This window comes from Narcine bancroftii, chromosome 5, assembly GCF_036971445.1.
Source record: "Narcine bancroftii isolate sNarBan1 chromosome 5, sNarBan1.hap1, whole genome shotgun sequence".
Classification (NCBI taxonomy): Eukaryota; Metazoa; Chordata; class Chondrichthyes; order Torpediniformes; family Narcinidae; genus Narcine; species Narcine bancroftii.
Window position 1 is genome coordinate 256,166,461 of NC_091473.1, and position 24,445 is coordinate 256,190,905.

The window sequence follows — 24,445 nt, forward strand, 5'->3', positions numbered from 1 at the left end:
CTGTCAAGATGAGAATCCACCTTCAAGGAACTCTGCACCATGACTCCAAGATCTCTTTGTTCTCAATGTCCTCCCCTTTACCACATATCTCCTATTTTGATTATTTTTTCCAAAATGAAGCACCTCACATTTCTCTACATTAAATTCCATCTGCCATCTTTCAGCCCAATTTTCCAAACCAAATCCCTCTGTAATCCCTGAAAACCTTCCTTGCTATCCACCACTCCCCCTATTTTCGTATCGTCTGCGTATTTACTTACCCAGTTAACCACCCTATCATCCAAATCATTAATATAAATTATGAACAATGGGGACCTAGCACCGATCCTTGAGGTACTCTGCTTGTCACAGGCTTCCATCCTGACGGACATTTGTCCACCATGACCCTCTGCTGTCTCTCCTCCAGCCACCTCTGAACCCATCTTACTATTTCTGTATTAATCCCTAGTGACTGAACCTTCCTTACTAACCTTTCATGTGGAACCTTATCAAAAGCTTTGCTAAAATCCAGATAGACTACATCAACTGCCCTACCTTCATCCACCCTTCTTGTCACTTCTTCGAAAAACTCAACAAGGTTCGTCAAACATGACTTCCCCTTCACAAACCCATGCTGGTGCTCCTGATCAATCCCTGCTTATCTAGATGTTTATACACACCATCTCTAAGAATACCCTCCATAACTTTCCCTACCACCGAACTCAAGCTTACAAGCCTATAATTACATGGCCGACACCTCGTGCCTTTTTTAAACAATGGAACTACATGAGCAACTCTCCAATCCCGCAGCACCACATTGAAAAATCACTGACAGTGCCTCCGCTATTTGCTCCCTGACCTCCCTTAACGTCCTGGGGAGAATCCCATCAGGACCAGGAGACTTATCCACTTTTACTGACCCTAGAAGCTCCAAAACCCTCTCTTTCCTAATCCCTATCTTTTCCATAACTAAGCCATTTGCCTCACTTACTCCAATGTCCTTTTCCTTCGTGAATACAGATGAGAAAAAATTGTTTAATATCTCTCCCATCTGATACGGCTCCTTGCACAGTTCACCGCTCTCAGTGGTCCTACCTATCCTTAACCCTCCTTTTACTATTCACACATCTGTAAAAACCCTCAGGATTCACTTTTACCTTATCAGTTAATGACACCTCATACCTTTTTGCCTTTCTAATTTCCTTCTTAAGATTTTTTTCTGCAAGCTATGTAATAATCATACATCTTATCCATTTTTTGCTTCTTAAATTTAGTAAATTCCCCCCTCTTATCCCGAAACAACTTTCTAATTTTTCCAGAAAACCATGGTTCCCTTAAGCTTTTGGCCTTGGCTTTCGATCTGACTGGCACGTAAAGATCCTGTACTCTCAAAATCTCTTCTTTAAATACCCTCCAAAATCTCCAACTGACCTCCCGTCCACCCTGTGTCAACTGACCACCTCCTGTCCACCCTGTGCCAACTGACCACCTCCTGTCCACCCTGTGCCAACTGACCACCTCCTGTCCACCCTGTGCCAACTGACCACCTCCTGTCCACCCTGTGCCAACTGACCATCTGTCTACCTTGTGCCAACTGACCACCTCCAGTCCATCCTGAGCCAACTGACCACCTGTCCACCCTGTGCAGTGCCTGTCCTCAGTGGGACTTGCACTGAAGGAAGTCGTGGAAATCCCTAGATTCTGTCCCTTCCTTGCCCAACTCTGCCAGGTCACGCCCTGTCACACGGTGCCCTCGCTGGAGGCCTGGAGGTGACTGCGAGCCCAGAGGCACAGTGAATCGAGATGTTGCTTCACAGTTCAAACACCTGACTTGTGCTGCATGGCGTTTGCATGTCCTTCTGTGAGTGAGGAGTTCCTCAGGAGCTCCTGTTTTCCCCTCGATGCATGGCTGTGTAACACGTGTCCGTGAGCATGGAGAGAGCTGGTGATGAAATAGTTAAATCTGGAGCTATCTCGGCTTTGCATAATGGAGGGTGCCCTCATCCTATATCAGAGGGTTAAACTTTTACCAAAGTGGTGTAAGCAGCTATGATATTATCAGCTCCCAGATAAAACATATCACAGATGACTTTATCTTGCTGGATTTTGCTAAAATGTATTGGTTCTGTAATGACTAATGTTCAATACATGTCTTCTGTGCCTGATTACACTCTCCAATCAGATGCAGAGGGCAGATGTGGAGCGGGTGTCTCCACAGGACTGTAGGGATTGCTGTTGAGCAGGGGGATGAGGTGAAACGTCTCAGGACCATAGTACACTACAGCACAGAAAACAGGCCATTCGGCCCTTCTAGTCTGTGCCAACCACAATTTCGCTAGTCCCATTGACCTGCTCCCATTCCATAACCCTCCAGACCTCTCCATCCATGCATCTATCCAATTTATTAAAACTCAAGATCGAGCCCACATTCACCACATCAAATGGCAGCTTATTCCACACTCCCACCACCCTCTGAATGAAGAACTTCCCCCAAAATTTCCCATAAACCTTTCCCCCTTCAGCTTAAAACTATGACCTCTCGTAATGATCTCCCCCAATCTAAGTGGAAAAAGCCTAATCTCATCCACTCTGTCTCTACCTCTCATCATCTTGTAAACCTTTATCAAATCTCCCCTTACTCTTCTTCACTCCAAGGACTAAAGTTCTAACCTGTTTAAATTTTCCCTGTAACTCAACTCCTGAAGACCTGGCAACATCTTAGTAAATCTTCTCTGCACTCTCTCCATCTTATTGATATCCTTCTTATAGTTAGGCACCCAGAACAGCACACAATATTCCATATTTGGCTTCATCAATGTCTTAAACAACTTCAACATAAGATCTGATCTAACTTCCAATGTGGGACCTTGTCAAAGGCTTCACTAAAGTCCATGTGGACAACATCTACCTTTTCGCTAACCGCCTCGAAAACTCTACAACATTCAATAAACATGATCTACCACGCGCAAAGCCATGTTGACTGACCTTAATCAGCCCATGACTGTCCAAATACCTATATATCCTGTCTCTCAGAATTCCTTCCAATAATTGACCTAATACTGACGTCAGGCTCACCGGCCTATACTTACCTGGCTTATTTTTGGAGCCTTTTTTAAACAACAGGACAACATGAGCTATTCTCCAATCCTCTGGCACCTCACCCGTGGCTAAGGACATTTTGAATACATCTGCCAGGGCCCCTGAAATTTCTACACATGCCTCCCTCAAAGTCCAAGGGAATATCATATCTGGTCCGGGGGATTTATCTACCTTTGTTTGCTGTAAGGCAGCAAGCACCCCCTCCTCCTCCTTAATCTCCATCTGTTCCATGACCCTTCTGTTTGTTTCCCCTCCTTCCTTATACACGATGCCAGTTTCCTGCATAAATACTGATGCAAAAAAAACTGTTTAAAATTGGTGGGGCTGAGGAAAGATCCATGAGCCTCCCCTGCTCCCACCCCAACTTCACCACTCGTGCCCCAGGTCCATCCTAGCCTCAGGTGCTATCTTTGTGGAGTTTGCATGCCCTCCCGGTGACCATCTGAGTTTCCCCCACATCCCAAAGGTGTGTAAGTCAGTGGGTTGAATGGGTGCTATGAATTTCTCCCCGCACCCCCCACCAATGTGTGGGTGACTGGTTGAATCTGGGGCAAGGGGTGTTGAAGAAACGTGTGGAGAGAATACATTACAAGGAAAGTTAGTGAGGAACTCATTTTTCTGTGGGCCAGCACCAGTTTTAGGGGCAGAACAGCCTCTTTCTATGTGAATATGGGCATAATTATTTATGGCCATACAGATGCATGGAGACTCTTCCTTGCTCCACGACAGCAGTAAATATTAAATTTCCACAAAATGCCAAGTCAGACAAAGAATTAGAAAGAAATCAGAAACATTTAGATGTTTGGAATCTACACCATCTACAAATATCATTTACATTCTACAGAACCGATTGGAAATTTACACGTGTTCCAGATTGTTTCCCATTCAGCTCCTGACAGAAACACTGGGTGCAGCAGAATTACCACTAATTGGTAGTGCAAAAAAAAACCTGTACACAGCGTAAACATGTGAACAAAAAGATCTGTAAACAAATAACACATGTAAACAAACTGACTGTGCAATACAGAGAGAACAAAAAGAAAATTTATAAAGTGCACAAGTCAGAGTCCTTAAATGAGTCCCTGATTGAGTTTGTCATTGAGGAGTCTGGTGGTGGAGGGGGGCGAGCAGCTGTTCCTGAACCTGGTGGTGCGAGTCTTGTGGCACCGAAACTTCCTTCCTGACTGCAACAGCGAGAACAGAGCGTGTGCTGGGTGGTGTGGATCCTTGATAATTGTTGCTGCTCTCCGACAGGAGTGTTCCCCGTAGATGTTCTCAATAGTGGGGAGGGATTAGCCTGTTATGTCCTGGGCTGTGTCCACTGCCTTGTGGAGGGCTTTATACTCGGGGGTATTGGTGGACAGAGTAGATGAAGAAAGGTTTTTCCCACGGTGGGAGCGTCTAAGACAAGAAGGCACAACTTCAGGATTAAAGGGTGTCCACTAAGAACAGAAGTAGGCGAATAGGTGGATTTTTTTTTACTACAGTTGGTTGTGGAGGCCAAGTCATTGGGTGTATTTAAGGCAGAGATTGAGAGTCGAGATGTCTTGTGGTGATGAAAATGGTAGGGCCGCCCAGAGGCCAACCAGTGAAGTCGCCATCCAGCTGGAGCAACACTTGCAAAACTAGAGCCCAGCAATCGCTTTCTTTGGCTCCGTGGCAGGAAAGCAACACCTGACTGGAGACCCGCGACCAAGGAAACACCACTGCCTCAAATTATCCTCGGATTGGCAAGAGCTCAGTAAAGAGTACTGTCACCCAGAGGGGGACGGCGATGGGGGGACTGACAGTGGGCTCCCTCTGCCCTCTGTCACCCAGACGGGAATGGCGATGGGGGGGACTGACAGTGGGCTCCCTCTGCTCTCTGTAACCCAGAGGGGGAAGGTGATGGGAGGTCTGACAGTGGGCTCCCTCTCCCTCTGCTTTCCTGCCACTGAGCCAAGGAAAGCGATTGCTGGGCTCTAGTTGTGCAAGTGTTGGGCCTACCCTGGTGGGAACTGCTGGAGAGCAGGACCAAGCACTTACCGAGCTGTTCTGGCATTGCACACTGGAGCTGTTGAACCTCAGAGCTGGCACTCGCTGCTTCACACCCTGCACGTTGAGGATACACTCATATCCCCGCTGCCCAGACTGAGGTTGTGGAAGGTTCTGGGCTTTCAACGTGATCGGCTTCACCTCTCCAACTGGGATGAGAATCTCATTTGAGGGTACCAATTGTGGACAATCCTAAGTAGCAAGGGAAGAGGCAGAGTATGTGAGCATCAGGGATGGGTTAGGCCCAACCTGTCATCACCTTGTACCTGTGGGTGGGTCCCAGACACCACGGAGACTGATCAGTTCATGGCCTTGTACAGTTGGATTGACAGAAGCAGCATTGCTCAGGCATCCAACCGAGTCCTGCTCCACCACCTCAGCCTTCTCTTCATCCTCATCTTGTCAGCAAGAAGATTCACCCTCTCTTTCAATCCCACTGATACTACCCCATTCTCCCCTCTGTTTCAACCCCCGTTTCAATCCCCCTCCATTTCAACAGCCTGTTTCAGCCCCCCATTCAATCCCTGTTTCAATGTTTCTATCCCTGCTCAGACGACCTGTTTCAACCCCCAATGTCAACTCCCCCTATTTAACCCCCACTTGTTTTTACCCACCCTCCTGTTTCAATCCTTCTGCATGAAGAGTTCACACACCACCAGATTCTTCCCACTTCTATCAAACTCCTGAACAAGAGTACAATGACGTGGTGTTCGCTCTCTACCAACTGCCTCCTCTCTCTACCTGCATTTTTCAGTACTTTACTGCTGTACTATGGCTGGGTTGACTAGCTGGACTACTTGCAAAGCAAACCTTCTCAATGCACCTCAGGACAAGTGGCAATAAACTTCGACTTAGACACAATTCATTAAGATCAACCTAAATCTTCTGTCTCAGCTCCACTTTCCTACACTATCCCATCCCCCCAATTCCCTCAATATACAGTCGCTTTGAATGATGACCGTAACAGCACAGACTCCAGCGTAGATTGTTGCAAAGGTGCATCTCCCTCTGAATGAAGATCTTTCTCCCTACACTCACCCTTCATCTCCAGGATCAACCTGGTGAACCTCCTCTGCACCGAATCCAAAATCAGTTCTTCTTTTCTCGATAAGGAGACTGTTCAAGGTCCTGGTGAGGCCACATCTTGAGAACTGTGTGCAGTTCAGGTCTCCTTGCTTGAGGAAGGATGCACTGGCTTTGGAGGCCAGAGGGAGATGGTGATGGTGGGACTGACAGTGGGTTCTTCTGCTCTGTCACCCAGAGGGGGACAGCGATGCTGGGATTGACAGTGGGCTCCCTCTGCTCTCTGTCACCCAGAAGGAGACAGCGATGGTGGGACCGACAGTGAGCTCCCTCTGCTCTCTGTCACAGCCCCCCGCCCAGTGGCCACTCAGTGACAGTGCAGGTTCCATCCACAGAGATCAACAGACAGGCTTACAATGCAAGATCAATTCAGGAAAAACAAGAGCAACGTCGATCACATTCCAACCTCAGAGAAATTTTAAACTTAGTTGAACCACAGAGAATGGTTTCAATGTCGGGCGTGCTTAGAAATTCACAACGTCAGTTAAACATCGACGAGCTGATTCCAATCAATTCATCCATACAGACCCAACTAGACACACGGAAATTTTCTCCCACGATAAACACATCACTGACATAGAACACTACAGCACAGGACAGACCCTTCGGCCCTACCTAAAAAAAACCTCTCTCTGCCCCATAACCCTCTATTTTTCTTTCATCCATGTGCCTGTCTAAGAGACTCTTAAATACCTCAATGTTCCAGCCTCCACCACCATCCCTGGCAAGACATTCCAGGCCTCCACTCCTCTCTGTGTAAAAACTTACCCCTGACGTCTTCCCTAAACTTCCCTCCCTTCACTATGAACACGTTCTCTGGTGTTTGCTGATCCTGCCCTGGGAAACATGCAGGAGGACGTGCATTTAAGGGGATACAGAGGAGATTAAAGGAGATGTTCAGGGCATGTTTTATCCCCCACACAGAGGGGGGTGGGTACCTGGAACGGGCTACCAGGAGTAGTGGTGCAACAGATACTATGATTCTGCAGGGAATGTAGGGACATGGATCATATGCAAGCAGAGTTTTGGTTTAATTTGGGATGGATAGCATGGGGCCAAAGGGCCTGTGTCTGTACTGTTCTAATGTTCTATCCCCAGTGCAGACTAGGGCCAAGCAAGGCTATCGCTCATGTTCCTCTCAATCTTTCCTGCTGCAGTACTGCATCTCACTTCCAACAAGCTTCCCACTAAAGCAGAGTTCATACCCAAGACAAATCAAGATCACTTCCACACCAGGCACCACCATTCAGATGACATCTCCACGTCCCTATTCAGAGATCCAACGAATGCCTCGCACTCAAGCTGCCATCCCACACGCCACTGACCCCCTCACATGACAATCAGTCACGTGACAAGGGAATCATAGATCCACTTCCTCCTTCTGGGAGTCCACCTCTCAGTGAAGACCCACTTTGATGGCAAAGGCTGCCGGTGCCTGTGAAGATGGCAGCTGACAACATCCTGTGCCCGTTTCTCAGAGATGCAGCTGTTCCGTTCACGGACGGACGGCTGTGGAAGACATTTCAGGAGTCTAGGCTCTTGCCTTACCTCAGAGGAGTTGACGCGTCCCTCCTGGAAAGAACAGACGCTTGGATCGTGCGTACAAAGGTTTCGATATTTACACCAATGGCAGCGGAATGCACTGGTCACACACGACAGGCACCTGAAACAAGGCAAAGGAAACACGTGGAGGGAACTTGCACCTACATACATCAGTCACGAAGCAGAACCTGGCTGGCCAAGACACAGCCAGCTTATCACAGGGCGGAACTTGGCCAACTAGTTCACAACTTGGCGACATGGAGTGTGGCCTCATGCCCATTACCAATGGGTGGTCAGGGTCAGAATCACTGGGAAAAGAGTGAAGGCATGGGTCAGATCGGGCACAGGTTCAGCTGGGATCATTCATAGATCAAAATGCCAGAGAAGGTTGCAGAAACAATGCAGATGAGACTAAGATTGGAGACGTTGTGGATGGTGAAGAAGGTTTTCAAAGCTTGCAGAGGGATCTGAACCAGCTGGAAAAATGGGCTGAAAAATGGCCAATGGAATTTAATGCAGACAAGTGTGAGGTGCTGCATTTTGGAAATTCCCTTAGAGTGGCATTGAAGGTAGATGGGGTTATAAAGAGAGCTTTTGACACATGTACTCCCTCCCCCTTTCCAGTTCTTCTCCCTCCCTTCCCCCAGCCATCTCTCCTCCCCTTGATCATTGGTGTCCCCTCCTTCCCAATCCTGCACTTTTTTTTTGGACGCCTGCCGACATTTTCCAAACCTTGAAGAGTTTAAGCCTGAAACATCGGTTCTGGATCTTTACCTTTGCTATAAAGAACACAGCTTGACCTGCTAAGTTTCTCCAACTTAGTGTTTTTTAAATTTTAAATATTTCTGCCAGAGCCCCTGCAATTTCTACACCAGCCTCCCTCAAGGTCCAAGGGAATATCTTGTCAGTCCCTTTAGATTTATCCACCTTAATTTGGTTTAAGACAGCAAGCACTTCCTCCTCTCTTGTTTTCCTTACTTCCCATGACTCTGTGTCCGCTTCCTGAGTGAACATTGATGATGAAAAAAAACATTTAAGATCTCCTCCATCTCTTTTGGCTCCACACAAAGCCGACCACTCTGATCTTCAAAGGGACCAATTTTGTCCCTGACTATCCTTTTGCTCTTAATCTACCTGTAGAAACCCTTAGGATTTTCCGTCACATTGTCGGCCAAAGCCACCTCGCGTCTTCTTTTAATCTTCCTGATTCTTTCTTGAGGTTTTTCTTGCATTTTTATACTCCTCAACTACCTCATTTGCTCCATGTTGCCTGTACCTATTATACACCTCTGTCTTCTGAAGCAGATCCCCAATATCCCTCGAAAACCAAGGATCCCTCAGCCTTCTAACCTTGTCCTTAATCCTGACAGGAACATACAGACTCTGTGCTGTCAAAATTTCACCTTTGAAGGTTGTCCATTTACCTCGCACGTCCTTGCCCAAAAACAACTTATCTCAAACCAAACATTCTAGATCCTTTCTCATTTCTTCAAAATTGGCCTTTCTCTAATTTAGAATTTCAACCCAAGGCCCAGACCTATCCTTCTCCATAATTAACTCGAAATGAGTGGCATTACGATCACTGTGAAGTCACCTTTATTTATTATTCGTACCCTGTTCGCATGGTAATGACAAGATAGCGTTTCTTCAGGACAATGCAGCATGTTTACATAAATACAAGTTAGAATGGAAGTTCAACATTGAAATACTAAAATATTAAGATGTATATGGTAATAATCCACGGTTCTGAGAATTCAGGACCCTGATGGCTTGGGGGAATAAACAGTTGCCCAATCTGGACGTGAGGGCACGAGTGCTACAGTACTTCCTACCAGATGCTAGAAGGGAGGACAGTTTACATGAGGGGTGTGTGGAGTCTTTCACAATGTTTATTGCCTTTTGCCTCCATCGCGTGTTGGAGACGACCTTCACAGTAGGAAGGGAGCCCCCAGGAAATCTTTTCTGCTGACTTCACCATCCTCCCAACAGGCTCCTCTGCACATAGTTCAGTCACCTGCCCTTGCACTTTTTCTAGTTGTGACCTCTATAAATTGATTTAGAAAACTTTCATGAACACATTTCACAAACCCCAAGCCATCCAGTGCTTTTACAGTTTGGGAGACCCAGTCACTATGTGGAAAATTAAAATCTCCTACAGGTTAGGACTTTAATCCCTGGAGCGTAAATAAATGAAGAGAGATTTGATAGAGGTATACAAAATTGAGGGGTATCGATCAGGGAAATAAAAGCAGGCTTTTTCCTTGAGGTTGGATGAGACAAGAATGAGAGGACAGGAGTTAAGGTGAAATGTTTAAAGGGAACATGAAGGAAAACTCTTCACTCAGAGGTGCTGAGAGTGTGGAACGAGTTGCCAGCGGAGGGTTTGGATGCAGGTTCAATTTGGACATTTAATTGGATAGATTGATGGCTGTAAACTGTCCCCAGTGTGTGGGGCAAGGGTAGAATCCAGGGGATGTGGATGGGAATGTGGGAGAATGAAATAGGTTTTGGGTCAGATCAGTGTGATGGCATGACCTTGTTGGGCTGAAAGGCCTGACCCATGAACATGTGGTGGAGAAGGCACTGACAAAGCAGTGGCTGTTGCGAAACCATCGCTGGGGGCTGGGTAATTGCTGCTGGCTTCCCCCCATAATGCTGATGCAGACCAATGGCAGCCTAGGCCGATGACAGACCAGTCTCTGTCACCAGCCAGGATAGGAACAGGAACCAAATCCTGTTACTGCCGTGATTTAACTGCAGATGGGCCGCAACATAGAGCTGTCAGTGCAAGCCCCTTACTATTCCAGCATTGAGGAACAATGGTAAAACTTCAGTACTGGGCCGACTTTGCTGAGGAATGAGGTCAACGATACTGCAGGACAACCTTCTGATGAGGGGGTCCACATATTAAACTCAGCTGGTCTCACAGCATCCATAGGAGGTAAAGATATATAACCAACGTTTCCTCGATGAAGGGCTCGAACCCAAAACATCAGTAATTTTTACCTCCTCCTAAGACCAGCTCAGTTCCTGCAGCATTTCTGTGCTTTGACTGCAGTCACAGCTCTTGTAGGCACCTGGGTTTCACTCCATGTATCAAAGATTGGAGCGAGGCCTCTATCATCTGGTGTGTACACGCAGGATGCCTTCACTAAAGGATCTTCTAAGGAGCATGTGGACAAGTATGGGCAATGAGTTTAAATCCAAACAAGGCAGAATAGTCCCAGGATGGCCTGTCTGTTGTCACCATGGGCCCACACGGCCTTCACCCGCAAGCCATGCGCTACCTGTGCCTGTTACATAGGAACATAGGAAGTAGGAACAGGAGTAGGCCAAAAATGGCCCATCGAGCCTTCTCCGCCATTCAATACGATCATGGCTGATCTAATTTATGACATAACTCCACCTCCCTGCCTTCTACCCATATCCCCTAATTCCACTATCATGTAAAAATTTATCTAACTGAATTTTAAATATGTTTAATGAAGCAGCCTCAACCACTTCCCTGGTTAGAGAATTCCAAACATTCACTACTCATCTCTGTCCTAAATCTACTCCCCCGAATCTTGAGACTGTGTCCTCTCGTTTTAGTTTCCCCGGCCAGCTCAAAAAACCTTCCTACATCTATCCTATCCATACCCTTCATAATCCTGTTCAATCTCGATGAGCATGTCTGGGTGGACCTGGTCTGAGACACAAGGTATTTGCAAAGCTGGGTTTACAAATGGAATGAGCTTGTTTATTGCCACTCATCAATATCCCAATCAACTAAAAACACCAGAGTACAGTGTTGAGAAGTGAACTATTGATTAAAACCTGTTCACAAATCAGCCCAACAAGACCATCGTGTCATGGCAAGGCAAATGAGGCTCTTGAATAATTAATCTGTGTGATCTGCAAGCTTTGCGCTGACAAGAACCAGAATGTGTTGTCAGTACATTTACAGATCACTGCAAGTCAAAGAGAAGTTGATCTTACAGCGGGTGCACACTGCAGTTGAAGAACTTGAACTCAGTGCTTGCGAAGGTCTGTCCGGTCTCTCGGGACTTCAGTCGGAGACTCACTCCAATCCAATCTGTGAAGAACAGAACGTTCAGTCAGTACCTGCTCACTGTGCAGCCTTGACGTACTCAGATCGACTTCCAGTCCTGAAGGAGCATACCAGCACACTGGTATCTTCTGATCCTAGTTTGTTTCTGGAAACATCAGGAACCGTTGCATCAAATCTCACCATCCTTCATGTGGAACTTTGAATTATTTTACAGGTTTCACAACACTGTCATCCCAAAACATTCTCCACCCATGAACTACTGCTTTGAAGCATAGTTATTTTTGTAACTTTAGCTGTGGTCGAGAGAGAGAGAGAGAGAGAGAGAGAGATAGATAGGTTAAGTGAATGGGCAAGGGTCTGGCAGACGGAGGACAATATTGGTAAATGTCAGGTTATCCACTTTGGAAGGAAAAATAGATCAGATTATTATTTAAATGGAAAGTGATGGCAGCGTGCTGCCGGGCAGAAGGATTTGGGAGTGCCAAAGGTTGGTTTGCGGGTGCAGCGGGTCATCAAGCAGACAAAGGAAGGGATTGAATTTAAGAGTGTCCAAGAAAACCAAATATAGATTTCTGAAACGTCGGTAATATATCTTTGTCTCATATAGACGCTGAATTCCTCCAGTGTGTTTTTACGACAATCACAGTGTCTGCACATGTCCATGTTTCACTTTGAAGAGCAGTGAGGAAATGCAGTAACTGTCCAAGGTACAGGAGAGATAATGGTCAGGTTACCCAGCTTCACTCTACTGATCTTTGTAACTACTCTGGTCCTCATTCCTGACCCATGGAACGTCTCCAGCAGGTCACAACATCGGCAGACAAATGACCAACATCACCATAGCTGGCGACAGAGGCTTCCCTGACTCCTCAAACCAAACGAATCCAAATTTTTTCATCGAACAGTTGTTTTAAAACCTTTGAGAATTTTGTGCTATTTCAAATTCTGAATTTACAAATAGTTTGGAATGAATTTGAGCAAGTGAAAGGGTTTGGACGACTCTCCCGGGAGGTGTTGTGTTATCCTGCATCCAATTGCTCCCCAGAGGAATAAGGATAAGAAACATACACATTTATTTAACATCTGATTACTCCTTTGTTTACTCTCTCCCATACCCAGGGGGACAATTAAACAACCGCTTTAATCTTCATGAGCAATCCTTTGTAAGGATGGTTACTAATAAATCAGCAGATCTTCTTCACTGACAGAGCACGCCCACATATCCCTGGGGACTGCGTGAACCATGCCCTGAGTGGGAAGAAGCTGCTTTGCCGATTGGTGCTGACTAAGAAAACAATACTGCATTCAGCATACCTTGAATCAATAAACAGAGGTGCCCTACATTGATGTTCAAAACACCACCTCCTTCAGCACAAATGTTCCCAGATGAACTGCCTCCTTTATCAGTCAACAGACATGGAACAATCTTAGGTTGGGGATAATTCCAATTGAATATTGGTACAATTCCAAGTTTTCCATGAAGGATCAGGCTTGGGAAATCAGAAATGCCAACTGAGAAATTAGAAACAAAGGGAACTTTTCCTTGAACTTGTCTCAGCACGATCACACCGAACCCATCAGCAAGGCCGAATCAAATCCATGGCTCGCAAACAAAATGATTATTGTTGGGAGAAACTGAGCAGGTCAAACAGTGGACTTTATGTAGCAAAGGTAACGCTACATAACCCACGTTTTGGGCTTGAGCCCTTCATCCAGGTGAGAGCAAAATGTAGGCAGGCGCCCGAAATGGGCTCGTACTTTGATGAAGGGCTAATGCCCTAAACATCACATGCATTTTTACCTACGTTACACAAAGGACACTGCTCGACCTGTTGAGTTTTTACTTCAACCACAGAGTCTTCAGACTCTCGTGTTTTACTCGTTATAATTGTTGGGAATCCTTTTTACTGGAAACTCATGTTTACACCAAAGCAAAACAAAATCTGTTGGAGGAACTCAGAGGGCCAAGAAATGAAATCAGGGGGAGAAAAACAAGGTTGATGTTTCAGGTTGGAACCCTTCATCCAGACTGTTTCAGCATCTGCAGGTCTCGTGTATCTCCAGCTGGGGCTGTTGGTGCAAAGATTTTGTCTCCGAAGAAAGCAACAATGAAGCGTTGATGTCCCAGCTACAGGAAAGACATCAATAAACTGGTAGGGGTGCAGAGGAGGTTCACCAGGATGTTGCTGGGACTGAAGGGGTTGAGAGATAGGGAGAGTTTGAATAGTTTAGGTCTTTATATTTTAAAATCATGAAGGGCATGATAAAGAGAATAAGGCCTTTCTCAGGGGGGCACGTTTAAGATGAAAGGGGAGAGATTTGAGGAACGTTTTCATCCAGAGGTGGCCCGTGTCTGGATTGAGCTGCCAGAGGAAGCTTTAAAGTGGGTACAATCTCGACACCTATATTGGTCATTTTGGTCCGTGTGCTTCTAAGCCAGAGCGCCAATGGTCAACATGGACAAGTTGGGCTGAATGGCCTGTGTTGCATAACTCTGTGTGCCGTAACAATGACCATTCATCTCTCTCCGTGGATGCTGCCTAACCCGCTATGTCCCTTCAGCTTTTCACATCGCACTCAGATAAGAGGGAGCCTCAAAATGATCCCCTCCGCAGCCTTGATTCGTCATTTGTACACGGAGTTGAGAAATTTTCCCCAAATGATGTTAACCGTTTGTCGACTGGCTGGAAATTAGCAAGTAGAAGGCTTTTATTCAAAAGGCAGCCTGGGAAACAATACATATTGGTGTGGGAGCTGTTCTTAGTCTGTGACCTTCAGAGAGAGGATAAGAACAAACTTTAAGGAACTGACTGGTGGGTAACACAAGGACCTTGTCCTGCATCTGCCTCTGTGCACTGAAAATTGGTAACCTCACACAATGCCTTAAATCCCAGGGTGGGGAGTCTCAACCTGATATCCATGTGAGGGGGATAGACAGAGGAATGCAACAAGGCTTTTCCCACTGAGGGTGGGTGAGATACAAACCAGAGGACATGGGTTAAGGGTGAAAGAGGAAAGGTTTGGGGGAACTTCTTCACACAGAGAGTGGTGGGAGTGTGGAACGATCTGCCAGCTGAGATGGTGAATGCAGGCTCAATTTTAACACTTAAGAAGAATTTGGGCAGGTACAGGGATGGGAGGGGTGTGGAGGGCTGGGTGCAGGTCAGTGGGTCTAATCAGAATAATAGTTTGGCACAGACTAGAAGGGCTGAACGACCTGTTTCTGTGCTGTAATGCTTTATGGTTCAATCAAAATAAATACATCCAAACTGAAGCACTGAGTTAATCCTCTCACTTCTCACGACTGAAATCATAGCTTTAGCAGGAAGCTCTCGTAATTAACCAGAATTTACCTGTGATTTAATCCTACTGATTGGAAGCAACCTTGGAATGGGAGGTGTGTGCCCATATTTCTGGGTTTAACCTACTCAGGGAGACAAAACGATTCTTACCTTGGTCACTTAGTACAGGAGGGATATCCTTGGTAGCTGGTGAAACACAGACGATCTCACCACCCACGGTCTGCCCGTCCACCTCAGTTAATCCACCAAAAGCACAGACGACACCGGCGGAAAGATCGGGAACATCACTGACTTTCAGTGTAAGCTGGAGAAAACAGATGGGTACAATCAGTAATCTCCAGACAGTCGTTAATGCTTTGAAGCAGCAAGAAGCAGATTAAAAATGATTTGGGTTTAAATGAGGGGTCCACTGCCCCAGCAAGCAGAATCCTTGATAAACAGGCACAATCTGCAGATGGTGGAAAGACTGGAGCCTGGAATCACTTAGCAGGTCAGGCAGCACCCACATGGAGAGAAGCAATGTCAGTGACTGAGCTGGTACTCGTCTACCCTCAGGTGTTTCCTGACCCACTGAGTGTTTCAGGTCCCCACTGAACACATCCATCCTCCTCTGGGGCCCAGGCTAAGGTTACTCAATTACCACCACCTACTGGTGTGAGATTTACACGTTACATAATCATGCCTTGCTAAGTTGTTGGCTGTCCACTCTCTCGAAGCCTCTCATCATTTTATATACCTCATTTAAGTCACCTCTCATCCTTCATCACTCCAAAGAGAAAATCCCCCAGGTCCGTCAACCTTGCTTCATAAGACACACTCTCCAATCCAGGCAACATCCTGGTAAATCTCCTCTACCCCCTCTCCATAGCTTCCACATCCTTCCTGTAATGAGGTGTCCAGAACTGAACACTATACTCCAAGTGTGGTCTAACTAGAGATTTATTGTGGTGCAGTATGACCTCCCAGCTCATTAACTCAATCCCCTCACTAATGAAAGCCAGCATACCATAAGCCTTCTTAGGCATCCTATCAATTTTCACTGCAACCTTGAGAAATGTATGCATTTGGACCTCCAAAATCTCTCTGCTCTTCCTCACTGTTAAGAATCCTGCCATTAACCATGTACTCTGCCCTCAAGTTCAATCTTCCAGTCTTCTACACTTTTCTGAATAGAACTCCATCTGCCACTTCTCTAGCAAACTCTGCATCCCATCTATATCCTGTTGTAACCTACCACAACCTCCTCAACCACACTTCCAACCTTTGTGTTGTCTGCAAACTTACTGACCCACTTCTTCATCCAGGTCATTGATAAAAATTACAAAGAGCAGGGATCCCAGAACAGATCCCTGTGGAACTCCACTAGTCACTGACTTCCAGGCAGAATACACTCCATCTACTACCTTCTGTGGGTGAGCCAATTCCAAATTAGGAATCGTTGTTTGAGTCACTGTCCAGGCCCAATGATGTACAGATAGTCCCTGACTTATGATGGTCCAACTTACAATTTGTTTAAGTTATGATGGTTGGAATCTGTACTGCACTTAGAATTTTCAGTGTCTCCCGACAGTGCTGTATCAGTCCCCACTCTGATTCAACTGCTCTTTTCCAGCTTACAAATTTTTTGACATCCGATGGGAGTGCTGGAATGTAACCGCATCGTAAGTTGAGGACCACCTGTAAATTGGTGAAGCCATTGGCCATAACACTGGGGAACATCACTATTCACAGTCACTTCCTTCATCTGGAGAACAATATTCACCATGACCCAACATCATCTGCATCCACCCCATCAATGTCTCTTTATGCCATGTGTTTCAATTTCATTCTCACCTGTTCTTTTTTTTATATATAAATTTTTATTTTTCACATTGTGAACCATATCAACCAAAATACATACAAACATTTCCCTCTTAAATATACACAGTGGCATTTTCTCCCCTTTTTCCCCCCTCCCTTCCCTCCCTCCTTCCCACTCCCCTCCAAACCCACTAAATGTTCAACCTATACAATACAATAAACCCATTAAACCATGTCATCAACAATGAAAATAAACAAGAAAAATGTGTCGTCTACTTTTACCCACTGGATCAAGTCATTTTGTCCTCTTATCATTTTAGGATAAAATGAGGCAAGCCCTCTCTGATATGTTCCATGTACAGCTCCCAAATGTGTTCAAATAATGTGACTTTATTCTTTAAATTATATGTTATTTTTTCCAATGGAATACATCTATTCATTTCCATGTACCATTGCTGTATTCTTAGGCTCTCTTAAACTTAAATGAGGTATATAAAATGATGAGAGGCTTCGAGAGAGTGGAAGCCAACAACTTAGCAAGGCATGATTATGTAACGTGTAAATCTCACACCAGTACGTGGTGGTAATTGAGTAACCTTAGCTGACATTATATATTTTTTTGCTACAGCTAAGGCTATCATAATAAATCTTTTTTTGCACTTCATCCAGTTTGAGGCCTAATTCTTTACTTCTTATATTACTTAAAAGAAAGATCTCTGGATTTTTTGGGATGTTGCCTTTTCGTGATTTTATTTAATACCTGATTTAGATCTTCCCAAAACTTTTCCACTTTCTCACATGCCCAAATTGCATGTACTGTTGTTCCCGTTTCCTTCTTACAGTGAAAACATCTATCTGATACTGTTGGGTCCCATTTATTTGACTTTTGGGGCGTGATATATAGCCTGTGGAACCAATTATACTGTATCATGTGTAACCTCGTGTTTATTGTATTGTTTATAGATCCAGAGCATAACTTTTCCCATACTTCATTTTTTATCTTTATGTTTAAATCCTTTTCCCACTTCTGTTTAGGTTTATAGTTTATTTCATCATTTTCCTTCTCTTGCAGCTTAATGTCCATGTTTGTTATAAATCTTTTAATTATCATTGTGTCTGTAATCACATATTCAAAGCTGCTTCCTTCTGGTAACCTCAGTCTGTTTCCCAATTTGTCCTTTAAATAAGTTTTCAGTTGATGATATGCAAACATTGTACCATGAGTTATTCCATATTTGTACTTCAACTGTTCAAATGTTAATAAATTATTTCCCAAAAAACAATTTTCTATTCTTTTAATCCCTTTTCTCTCCCATTCTCTGAAGGAAAGGTTATCTATTGTGAAAGGGATTAGCTGATTTTGCGTCAATAATAATTTTGGTAGTTGGTAATTTGTTTTTTTCCTTTCTAAGTGAATCTTCTTCCATATATTGAGTAAATGATGCAATACTGGTGAGTTTTTATATCGTACCAGCTTTTCATCCCACTAATAAAGTATATGTTCTGGTACCTTCTCCCCTATTTTATCTAGCTCTATCTTACTCCAATCTGGTTTTTCGCTTGTCTGATAAAAATCTGATAAATACCTTAATTGTGCTGCTCTATAATAATTCTTAAAGTTTGAAAACTGCAAATGACCATGGTTGTACCTCTCTGTTAATTTATCTAACACTATTCTTGGTTTCCTCCCTTTCCATAAAAATTTCCTTATTATTCTCTTTAGTTAATTGAAGAATTTCTTTGTTAATGGAAATGGTAACAATTGAAATAAGTATTGTATCCTTGGGAACACATTAATTTTAATGCAATTTACCCTCCCTATCAATGTTAGCGGAAACTCTTTCCAATGTTCTAAGTCTTCCTGCAATTTCTTTATTAGTGGCTGATAATTTAATTTGTACAAGTGGCTTAAGTTATTATCTAACCTGATCCCTAGGTATCGGATTGCTTGTGTTTGCCATTTAGATGGTGATTCTTTTTTAAATTCTGTATAATCCGCATTACTCATTGGCATCAGTTCATTTTTATTTGTGTTGATCTTGTACCCCGATATTTCTCCATACTCCTTCAATTTCTTATGTAGTTCTTTTATAGATATCTCTGGTTCTGTTAGGTATACTATGATGTCATCTGCAAATAAACTGATTTTATTCTCCTTCTCCTTTATTTTTATCCCTTTTATTTTATTTTCTGTTCTTATCAGTTCTGCCAATGGTTCTATTGCTAAAGCAAACATTGAGGGAGATAATGGACATCCCTGCCTAGTTCACCTACTTAATTTAAATTGGTTCGATACATATCCATTTACTGTTACCTTCGCCAATGGTCCATTATACAATGCTTTAATCCAATTAATATATTTTTCTGGTAGATGGAACCTCTGTAATAATTTGAATAAATAATTCCATTCTACCTTGTCAAAGGCTTTTTCTTTGTCTAAAGCAACAGCTACTGTTGGCATCTTATTTCCTTGAACTGCATGAATTAAATTAATAAATTTACAGACATTATCCGCTGTTCATCTTTTCTTAATAAATCCAGTTTGATCTCTAGTTTTACTATTTTTGGTACACAATCGGCCAATCTGTTTGGTAATAATTTCGCTATTATCTTATAGTCTGAGTTAAGTAGAGATGTTGGTCTATATGATGCTGGTGTTAGTGGATCCCTCCCCGTCTTTGGTATTACTGTAATTATTGCTGTCTTACATGAATCTGGCAAGTTTTGTGTTTCTTCTATCTGGCTCATTACTTCCAGGAGAGGAGGAATTAATAACTCTTTAAATGTTTTATAGAATTCTATTGGGAATCCATCCTCTCCAGGCGTTTTATTGTTCGGCAGCTTTTTTTAATATATCCTGTACTTCCTCTGTTTCAAATGGTTTTATCAGTTTGTTTTGCTCCTCTTCTTGCAATTTCGGCATTCAATTTTAGCTAAGAACTCTTCTATTTTATCATCTTTCCCCTCGTTCTCAGTTTGGCATAATTGTTCATAAAATTCCTTAAAGTTCTCATGAATCTCCATTGGATTATATGTAATTTGTTTGTCCTTTTTCCTTGATGCCAATACAGTTCTTTTAGCTTGTTCGTTTTAAGTTGCCAGGCTTATGTGTTTTTTCTCCCAGTTCGTAATACTTTTGCTTTATTTTCATTATGTTCTTCTCCACCTTGTACGTTTGTAATGTTTCATAATTTTTTTTGTCCGCCAATTCTGTCCTTTTCATTATATCATCCCTTTTTACTAGTTCCTTTTCTGTACTTACTATCTCCCTTTCCAACTGCTCTGTTTCTCATATCTTGTATCTTAGTCACATAACTTATTATCTGCCCTCTAATGAAGGCTTTCATTGCATCCTATAATATAAATTTGTCTTTCACTGATTCTGTTTTTATTTCAAAATATGTTTTAATTTGGCATTCAATAAACTGTCTAAATTCCTGCCTTTTAAGTAGCATGGAGTTTAACCTCCATCTATATGTTCTTGGTGGGATGTCCTCCAGTTCTATTGCTAATAACAGGGGTGAGTGATCCGATAGCAATGAATGGTTATATTCAATTTTCCTAACTCTCCCTTGAATATGGGCTGACAACAAAAACATATCAATCCTTGAGTATGTTTTATGCCTACTCGAATAATATAAATATTCCTTCTCCCTTGGGTGCTGCCTCCTCCATATATCCATAAGTTTCATTTCCTGCATTGATTTAACCATAAATTTGGCCACTTTATTTTTTTGCTAGTCTTTTGTCCAGTTTTATCCAACAATGGATCAAAATTCAGGTTAAAATCCCCTCCTATCAATATATTTCCTTGTGTATCTACAATCTTCAAAAAGATATCTTGCATAAACTTTTGATCCTCTTCATTAGGTGCAAATATATTGATCAAATTCCAAAATTCTGAATATATCTGACATTTTATCATTACATACCTCCCTGCTGGAACTATTATTTCCTCTATTTTGATTGGTACATTTTTATTAATTAATATAGCTACACCTCTCGCTTTTGAATTATATGATGCTGCCGTTACGTGCCCTACCCAGTCTCTCTTTAATTTAATATGTTCCATTTCAGTTAGATACATTTCCTGCACAAATGCTATGTCTATTTTTTCGTTTTTCAGTAAATTTAATAGCCTCTTCCATTTAATTTGGTTATGTATTCCATTAATATTTATAGTCATATAATTCAACATGGCGATCTCATATCATGTTTACACCTCATTTCCGCTTCCTCACCACCACCATTCCCCTTTTCCCCATTTTCATCTCTCAGTTTTCCCTTTTTAAACTCAATGTATGACAACACATTTAAAACATAAAATACTTCAACAACTCTCACATCCAATATTCCCTTAGCCCCAAATGTACCCCCCCCCCCCGAGTTGCCCCTTATCCCTTGCCGGACAACCACAACACCCCTCTCCATTTGGATTGCGAACCCGCTCGCAAGAGTCAACTGATTTCGCAGTGATGGTTATTCTCTCCCCCCAAACCCCCCCAGAAAACACTTTTTTTTAACACATATAACAAAGCTCATCCTCTTTTTTCCCCCTTATTTCCTTTCTTCCCTTCTCTTTCCCTTCTTTAGTTCTTACATATACATTATTTTCACATCTTTATATGTATTTTATCACCGTTCTTCGTTCTTGTTACATCTCTTCATCTCTCCTTCTGTCCTGCTGTCATTCTGCAAATTCTTGTGCTTCCTCTGGATCCAAGAACAGTCTGTTTTGCTCCGTGGGTATAAATATTTTAAGCACAGCTGGATGTCTTAACATAAATTTATAACCTTTTTTCCATAGGATCGATTTTTGCTGTGTTAAATTCCTTCCTCTTCTTTAAGAGTTTAAAACTTACGTCTGGGAAAAAAAATATTTTTTGACCCTTGTATTCCAATGGTTTATTGTCTTCTCTAATTTTATTCCTTGCTCGTTCCAGTATATTTCCTCTTGTCGTATCTCAAAAATTTTACTAAAACGGATCTTGGTTTTTCATATGTCTGTGGTTTCGGAGCTCGTGCTCTGTGTGCCCTTTCTATTTCCATTCCTTCCTGCATTTCTGTCATTCCCAGGTCCTTTGGGATCCATCCTTTTATAAATTCCTTCATATCTGTGCCTTCTTCATCTTCCTTTAGGCCCACTATTTTTATGTTGTTTCGCCTACTATAATTTTCCAACATATCAATTTTCTGAGCTAACAACTCTTGTGACATTTTTATCACTTTCTTCCAATTTTTTTCTCAAGTCGTTCACTTCCATTTCTAGCCGTTTCTCGTTCTTCCACATTTTCTAATCTTTTCCCTATTTCTGTCATGACCAGCTCTATTCTACTCACTTTTTCTTCTGTACTTTTCATTTTTCTTTTCATTTCACTAAATTCCAATGACAACCATTTTTTTTAATGCTCTCATTTGTTCTTAAAATTTTTTTAATCTATATTCTGCCCATCTGTTTTACCTTCTATTTCTCTGTGCAGTTCTTGGTCTTCTTCTTCTCTTCCTTGTATCTGTGTCTCTTCTGACTTTCCTGTTGAGTTGCTTGTCTCACTTTGCTGGGCTTCTTGCTTGGCTTCTTGCTCTTGGTCCTCTTCTTCTGGGCTAGTCATCTGTTGGGCCTCCTGCTGCTGCTCTTCGTTCCCATCACTCCCTTTCCTGTCACTTTCCTCTTCTTCCAGCTGAGAGCCCTGGTGTCGGGGATCCCTCAGCTGGTCGCGTTGTGTTTGCCCGCTCCTCAGCTGAGCACCCCTCCCATCGGTGTTCTCCTTCTCCTTAGTAAGCGCACTTTTGTTTGGCTCAGAGATCCATTTTTGCAGTCCAGCGGTCGGGGGGGGTTGCGACTCTGCGGGGTCGTCACCAATCTCAGAGAACGGGCTCTCTTCTCCACGACGGCTCCCTGTTTATTCATGCAGGTAAGGCCTTCTCCTTTCTCTTCCGGCGTCTTTTCTTCTTTTTTTTTGTTGTTTTTACTTTTTCCTTCTTGGGTGCATTTTCTTTCTTTTCTCTACAACTTTATATTTTATTTGTTATGTTTTGTATTTCTTGAACTTTGTATTTTCTTCACTTTATTTCTTCTTTTCTGGAGAGGCTGGTATTCTCCTACCGGCCACTACTCCATCACGTGACTCCACCAATCCCACCTGTTCAATGGAAAAATATGCTGTCTGGAACTTCACACATACCACATTGACTGCTTTACCCTTGTCAACATGAATGGCCCTCATCAATATGCATCACCCTCATCAATATGCAGCACCCTCATCAATATGCAGCACCCTCATCAATATGCATCGCCCTCATCAATATGCAGCACCCTCATCAACATACTCCAGTGAATTTGGTCCACATTGTTGAATATGCACCTGTTTGTGTTGATTGATTGACTTTGATTCAGATTAATGTGGATCAATGTCTCTACACACTCTCTGGTCATTGGAAGCCACATATTTGGATTTCAAAAGGTATTTAATAAGACAGACATTAACAGGTTACATGCAGCATAGAAGCTCAAAAATAAGAATAAAAGGAGTGGATTGGAGGGATTTTTCACTTAGGGGATGTCTACTTCAGCAACAAATGGCCGAGTATATCCAAGGCTGGCATTGTTTGGACCATGGGTGAATACAGGGTTGTGGGGAAGGAGTGGAGACCACGATCAGACCAGGCACCACCTCCCTTCCCCTCCCTCTTCCCTTCGTTGCTAGGCATTATTCAGTTTCTGCAAACCGCTGCAGTCATGTCACAAAGTTGTTGCGCCCGGTATAATCCAGGCCAGCACGCTCAACCGGGCCTCTCTGCAGACACTAACCGGGATGCTATGTTCAGATACGGATATGCTGCTTGGCTGGACACTGAGCTTCACACACTGCTCGGTGCTGGTAGCAAATCGATGTGGCTCCACCGCTCGTTCACACTTGTTCTTTCTGGTGCACCTTAAAAAAACAAGAATCATTCAGTGGATGTGGAATGATCAAGCACGGAACTGGCCTCTTGGCCGTCAGGTTCCTCTTCGTCTCTCCCCTGCCCTCTCGTTCTAGAATCGTCTCCTCGACAAAACATGTGAGCATTCACATCGACTGTGACCCATGCGATTTTATAAACCTCTGCAAGCTCACCCCTCAGGGAATATAAACCAGCCAATCTGGCCCCTCCCTCTGATCTGGCCCATCCCTCCAACTCGGCCCGTCCCTTCAACTCGACCCCTCCTTGCAACTCAGCCCTTCCCTGCAACTCAGCCCCTCCCTGCAACTCAGCCCCTCCCTGCCACTCAGCCCCTCCACACCCAGCAACATCCTGGTAAATCTCCGCTGCACTCCTTTCAATTGATTAAAGTCCTTTCTGTGGCTGGGCAACCAGAACTGCGCACAGTTCTCCGTGTATTCACACCTACACAGCCCATCATGTCACACCACCTTTTATTCTCTTTACTCCACCCAATGAAGGCCAGTATGCTGTGCCTTCGTCACCACCCTAACCATCTGAGATGACACCTCCAAGGAACGTTGTAACTGTACCCCACGGATCTCTCTATTCTCCAACACTCTCCCAGACCCTG

The 24,445-nt window shown here is 43.6% G+C and overlaps 1 protein-coding gene across 8 annotated transcripts in view; it reads right to left on the bottom strand.

Moving 5' to 3' along the window:
• The window catches only part of plxna2 (plexin A2), a 374,997-nt gene that overhangs the window by 126,994 nt on the left and 223,558 nt on the right, over positions 1-24,445 (bottom strand). For all 8 annotated transcript variants that reach the window (XM_069942307.1, XM_069942304.1, XM_069942308.1 and 5 more), the window contains exons 8-12: positions 23,699-23,822; positions 15,241-15,394; positions 11,716-11,812; positions 7,744-7,858; positions 5,104-5,304 (exon numbers count right to left, since the gene is read on the bottom strand). In XM_069942307.1, the coding sequence (XP_069798408.1) occupies positions 5,104-5,304; positions 7,744-7,858; positions 11,716-11,812; positions 15,241-15,394; positions 23,699-23,822 (691 nt within the window). The remainder of the gene's footprint in view (positions 1-5,103; positions 5,305-7,743; positions 7,859-11,715; positions 11,813-15,240; positions 15,395-23,698; positions 23,823-24,445) is intronic.